We start from the raw sequence: 6,431 nt of genomic DNA, 5'->3' as shown, positions 1-6,431 counted from the left end.
TTTTTTTTTTCCCCCCCCCCCCCCCCGATGGCCCTGGGTCTGAGGGAGGGTGGCAGGTGTTGGGACTCCCCCACGCTCCGTGCCCATGGTGTGCAGCCCCAGCAGGCAGTGGCAGCAGCAGGCAGGCCACTCATGCCTGGCAGGGCCCAGCTCTGGCCAGCACTGCACTTTGCAGTGAGGGGTATAGCCTCCCCTAAGCCTTTGTATAGCTGGCGCTCCCTGCTACTCGTGGACAGCCGCTACACTTGCACAGCACAGCAGGGAAGTCCCATATGCTGGAATCAGCTGCCTTCCTTGCCGGGGCTGTGCAGCACTAGAGAGAAGCCCCGTGCACTGGACCTGGCTGCCTTCCCTGCCCCCCCAGGGAAAGGCGCCTGGGGCTTCCCTCCATCTGCAGCGCAGACCTGGCGGAGAAGGCAGCTGGCTCCAGTGCCTGAGGCTTCTCTCTTGTGCAATGCAGCCCCAGCAGGGAAGGAAGGCAGCCAGCTCCAGCATGTGGGGCGTCACTCCTGTGCTGTGCAAGTGCAGGCTCTGCATGTGAGTGGGAGGGAGCACTGGCAATACAGACAACCCGGGGGAGGTTGCGCCCCTTGCTGCGATGTGCAGCACTGGCCAGAGCTGTGCCCTACCAGGCACCTGTGCCCTGCCTGCTGCTGGTGCACTTTAGGGGCTGTGAGGGGAAAGAAGGGGTCCTTCTGAAACATTCCCTTGAGTTCATTCTCTCACCCTCCCTCACACCCACACCCTGCCCCCACATATACACAGACCCCTAACATACCCTATGCCTCCCCATATACAGCCCTCCCACGCACACCCCCACCACAACATACAAAACTAAGAATTTATTTAAAGTTATTATGCAGTCGTCTCTATACATTATGCAAACACAAATAACGACAAAAATATTTTTTGTAATTAGAAGTCAAAGACCTACTATAACATTTTAGTGTATGATTTGGTTTTTTCTGGTTTAAAGATGGCACCCCCCCAGGAGTGTTTCTGGGGGGCAAGGGGAGGGACTTCTGGTGGTATAGGTCAGGGGTTAGGGGTGGGACTTCTGGTCCCAAGATGGTGACAAGGGGGTGGCGCAACTGTCAAGGGGTGGGGCTACCCAGGTGGTCCTTAACAGCTCACCAAAACTCATTAAGTGGCCCTCCACCCAAAATTATTGCCCACCCCTGCCCTACACACGAGAATGAATACTATCAGCTAATAACAGTTCCTGAGTATTGCCTAGATCTTTGGCTTCCACAAGCTGACTTGTGGAAGGGCTCCTGCTAATAGAGTCCAAGTTTTCCAGAATTTTTTTATTCTGTGGGAAACCCATAAATCACCAGATATTTGCAACCAACTTCTAATACGCTTGTCTTGGATGACTTCTTAAATAGACCCCTCGTAAGGGGGACTATCTAAAAAGACAGTAGTAGCTTGCAGTAGCCTCATAGCTTTTTAACAAAATGTCATGTTAAATTCTTAGAGGACTGTGATATACCCGAACAGCAAGGAAAACTGTGTACCTTGTGACTATTAGTTATTACCCTGTCCAAAATACATTGCCAAAAGAGCAGAAGGAAGGCACGCATGTAATACAGTAACATGTTTCTGTTCTGCCACTGATGGCTTCTTTGGCATTTTGGAGAGGTGCGAGGTTTCTAGAACAGGTGGCACTTTCTCCTTCAGGGAAACAGGTGGATGGGTGTGTTCAGGAAATCAGAAAAAGGAAGAAAAGAGATGCTAACTCGTTTGTTTGTTTTAAATAGTCAATGACACTGAAAGAAGCAATCAAGTCCTCTCTCATCATCTTAAAACAAGTCATGGAAGAGAAACTGAATGCAACTAATATTGAGGTAATTTGCTTTATTGTCCTGGCATGTTGAACATTGGAGGAGTTTCTGTAGTATTTTGACTGAAAGAACAATCTGCCTTGCTTATTCCTTGCTTTTTTATTTCAGACTTAACTGAATGTACTATAGATTTGTCTTTTCATGACTTTTTCGTTGAGAAAGTTAGTTGATTGTAGATAACTCATTTAAAAGAGAACATGTCCCACCAGTGACTTGGGGTGAAAGAATATCTAAAATTTTAAAACGAGGGGGCCGTTCTCTAACTCTAAAAACCTTCAGTCTCTCCTTAGAATGGTAGATGCTTGGGTCACTGTACCTCTACATTTTTTTTTTTAAAGCGTCTATCCCCATAATATCCATGTATTGTTACAGGCTTAGTTTGGTCTATCCAAAACAAAATTAGAAGTCTTCTCTTTGTATCTTGTTTTGTGTGTGTTTGCTGCTAATCTTGTGAGTGCTTGCTTGAGTAAATATTGGAGTCCTGCAGCAGTCCCAGAGTATGACTAGACTTGATTTCATATTGTTTTCCAAAACTTTGGGTCTGCTGCTGGCGGTCCTGATGCCAGACCCTAGAGCAGGGGTGGGCAAAGTTGAGCCCATGGGCTGGGCTGGGTTCATGGCGGACTCCAATTCCTAGCAGTCCCTGCCCACCTTGCTGCCCGCGGGCTTCCATGGAGACACCAGGAATGGCGGAGCTGTGACAGTGTGGGGCCAGGGCTTCCATGGAGACCTGCCAGCGCTGCTAGGGCCGGACTGGGAGCAGCTCCAGGGCTGCGATCCTGCGGCAGTGACAGCGTGGTCTGGAGCTGGAGCAGGGCTGAGATCCATTGCCTGCACACCCCAGCTCCAGACCACACTGTCACTGCCACAGGATCCCAACCCCAGTCCCGGAGCAGCTCCCTGCCCAGCAGCACACCCTGCCAGCATGCTGGGGCTGGTCTCCATGGAAACCCTGACCCCACACTGTCATGTCTCCATAGCTCCTGGGGTCTCCATGGGAACTGGCTGCAGCCATGTGGGCAGGGGGTGCTGGGAAATGGAGTCCAGCCGCTGGCTGGATCCAGTATTTTGCCCACTCCTGCCCTAAAGTAAGCCAGACCTGTGACAGCAGGGTAACTTTTTTAGGGTGTACCCTTCCACGCTTCCCTGGCACATATAATATTACAAGGAATGAAAACTATACAGTCAGGACTTGCTATATTCAGTCTTGGATAACTGCCAAAAATTTCTGTTGGACAGAAAGACTAAAGAGAGATTTGAAGTCTGTCAAACCCTTGAGAATAAATGTGTTCTATGCTAACCTCTGCTTCCTAGCGGTTAACGGAAGCTTTGCAAAGTAAATCTTGACCCAAGTGCAGAACATTTGAGAAGCAAATGAAAACTTAACTAGTTTTCTCCCACTATCATGAAGCATGGATAAGCAGACTCTTGAGCATGTCTGCATTATACTTATTCTTACATGCTATGAGACTGGATGTTAAAATCATGTAATAGAAGGAGAAGAGCAAATTAGTAGTCAGTCTCCTCTTTATTCCTCCCTTCACTCAGTGGCTGCTTAAATCATGCCTGTAACAGTCTCCAGAGCTGTTATAAAACAGGGCTGAGTGTGTGTCCCATTTGAATGCTTTGTCCAAATAATTACAAGTTTGGTGCTAACTTTCAAAACCATCCTCTTATGTGGGGGACCTAACCTTTTTTGAGTCATAAAGGACAAGTATTTGGGGCTGTCTGAAAGATGGCTGCTGAAATTATAAGGGAAGTGAGGTAAGAAAAGAAGCTGAAGAATGCTGTAACTTAATTTCTTTTTTCAAATAACCTGTTAAGCATTGTAATGTTTCGGATCCAAGGTGCATACTCTGCATTACAGTAGATTTCCCTATGTGCCACCCCTGAACAGTACTAGCCATTGAAGAAAAATATAACTGTATTGCATTGTAGAAGGTAGTACTGGAGTGACGTTACAGTTGTGTGTCTGTACGTGGACCATCAACAAGGATATTTGTGGGTGATGCCTTTAATTGGGCCAACTGCATATACAAGTCTTGCCTCTTGGATTGTACAAGTTATTTTAGCATCCAGTACTGGTGATCCTCTTTTGAGACAAAAGAATTGGGCTGTTCTGAGAAGGGAAATGGAGTATGTTGGGTGGGAATTACTCTCTCAGATCGTGATTTTGAACCTTCCCCAGAAACCTTGCAAATGGGTATTTTCTTTGGACAACCTGTGGCACAGTGTGAAGAAAACACTGTGCACATTACTGTACATTGATATGTGAGGTCCTCATTTAACAGGGCTTAAATGTACTCTGCATATCTCTGTGCGCATTGAGAATCACTATCGGGGGTGAGTATGAGAATAATGTTAGGAGGATTAAAGTGATGCTAGACTCAAGTCACTCTTCTGCCTGAGCAATGTTTTACCTAAAGTTACTGTAACTGAAAGGCTGGAAGGCAAAATATGTGAACCCCTAAATTTGGCTTACATTTGAAAACGCGTTATGCTTAGACCCAACCCCTTGCTTCAGTAAAAAAAAAAAAAAAAAAAAAAATGCCATGCAAACAATAGTAAATAATACCAAGGTATGGTTATGAGGCCATTTAGTATGCGTTGACCGCTTGGCTAAAGGCATCGGTAGAGCATCAAAAGCAACTTTGCTTCTTTTCTTGAAGAGTGACTGTTCCCCTTGAAGCCTTGTCAGGAGGAAATGACTGAGTGAAGTTTAGACTTGAAGGAGGTTGACAGGCCTGGAGAACCTGAATAACTTTGAGTGTCTTTGAATAGTGATCTGGGGTGGGAAACACAATATCCATCACTTGAGGCAAAATCTATTACAGATTATTTTGGATGCTGAACTTTTACATATACCTCACTTCTGACAAAGTACTACTCCCCTTCTGAAAGCTGGCTCCAGTTAAAGTGCCTCATGTTGGATACTTTAACACTTGCCTTCTTTCTAGCAGTCATTGTAAAGTTTGGCTTTAAAGGTTCTTTTTAATTCCCGCATCTCTTAATGACTTTCCTTTTCTCCCCTTTTGGTGTCTTTGGGCACCCCCAGAGGGGTGCAGTTGGACCCAGGAGCTTTCAGGATGTACAGAGATCATATGTTCTGCGTTTTGTACCAAGCATCTTTTCTGTTGATGCGTAGCAGCAGTGGCAAGCTTTCCATCCCTTCTGCCTAGTGCCAGGGTAGTCCAAAGATTGAAGTTAATTTTGCTAATCAGTGTAGTCATTAACAACTTGTCCCTTAATGATCTAAGTTGTTGCAGCCTTTTTTTTTTTAAACCCTGGGTAACAAGACTCTGCTTGTAACCCTGGATATTTAAAAAGAAAGCTGCTAACCCCTTGGTATTATCCCCTGAAGCTGATGGGCAAAGGAATGTTTTTCTGCATCTGACTGGTTAAAATGGGTCTGGGCTGCCCTGTGGTTTGAGCCCCCTTTTGAGAAGTGTTTGCTGAAGAACGAATGCTATAACCCATCCGTCCCTGCAGTCAGGAAGAAGCTGAACCTGAGCATTCCCCATAGGCATGTCTCTGAGCTGCTGCTACTATGGGGTGATTGAATCAATTAGAAGCTATTTTTGTAGCAGGCAGCTATTTTAGGGAATCAAAGAGCATGTTACAGGCTGGAGCTATCTCGCTGGGCTGGCAGATCAGGCAGCTGAGAAGGAACAGCTGCTCTCTGGTGTGGCTGCTTTTTGTTCCATGCCCCGTGCTGTCATTTCCTCACGTATGCAAGTGCGCAGTTACGTTTAACCCTTTCCTCCTTTTCTTCTAGCTGGCAACAGTGGAACCTGGGATGAAATTTCACATGTACACGAAAGAAGAGCTTGAAGAAGTCATCAAGGATATTTGAAAAACAAGGAGCTATAGAGAAAGAGAGACTCCCTCAAATGCCTCATTCCCTGATCAAAGAGAACTGACTTCTTTCAGTTTTTTCGAGTGCCCATGATTTTATTTCCGACAGCATATCTGCTTGCTCTTCCTAGAATTCTCTTAAGGTTTTTTTACCGTTTCTGTACATAAATGATCTACAATAAGAGGAAATGAGAATAAATCCTTTTGTTACTCTATCTTGGGTCTCTCATAATGGAGTTCTGGAGTGGGGGGAGGTTAAACTATTAGCAAATAAATGGGGAGCAGGTATAGAACAGCCTCAGCTTTTTAAAAACTACTTCAGGGTAATGCATTGTATGCAGGGTTTACTGTATGTCTGGGATCTGTCGTCCCTTCCAAAAGTCTTGCTGCCATGCTATGCACGCTCTTCTGGGCAGCATAATTTGAGGGTTGTTCCCAGACATGGCATGACCTCCAGCAGCTGCTCTAGGAGATTGTGCTGACAACTCCAATAGCAAAACACCCTCTTGTGGAGAATGCAGTTATGACATACCAACCAACCTTTTCTGTAATCAAACATGATCCGTATCTCCCTTGCTTCTGGACCTAGTCTCCAGTGCTCCGTGTTTGTGTATTCAGTTTGTCCAAAAGGCTCCTTGCTTATCCAGATTTGTCGTGGTTAACTGACTTAATATATGAGGTTTGCATGAAGCTTTAGCTTCTAAAGGTTGTAAAAATCAATAACTGGATCTG

At 45.7% G+C, this 6,431-nt stretch overlaps 1 protein-coding gene across 1 annotated transcript in view; it reads left to right on the top strand.

Moving 5' to 3' along the window:
- The window catches only part of PSMA5 (proteasome subunit alpha 5), a 35,930-nt gene extending 30,016 nt beyond the window's left edge, over window positions 1-5,914 (top strand). Inside the window, exons 8-9 of the mRNA XM_019513849.1 lie at window positions 1,761-1,847; window positions 5,620-5,914. Of these exons, the coding sequence (XP_019369394.1) occupies window positions 1,761-1,847; window positions 5,620-5,697 (165 nt within the window). The 3' untranslated portion in view covers window positions 5,698-5,914. The remainder of the gene's footprint in view (window positions 1-1,760; window positions 1,848-5,619) is intronic.
- The last annotated feature ends 517 nt before the right edge of the window (window positions 5,915-6,431 follow it).

The sequence above is a fragment of the Gavialis gangeticus genome, unplaced genomic scaffold, assembly GCF_001723915.1.
Source record: "Gavialis gangeticus isolate Ggan-Ray unplaced genomic scaffold, GavGan_comp1, whole genome shotgun sequence".
In the NCBI taxonomy this organism is placed as follows: Eukaryota; Metazoa; Chordata; order Crocodylia; family Gavialidae; genus Gavialis; species Gavialis gangeticus.
This window is presented reverse-complemented; position numbering and strand designations above follow the sequence as displayed.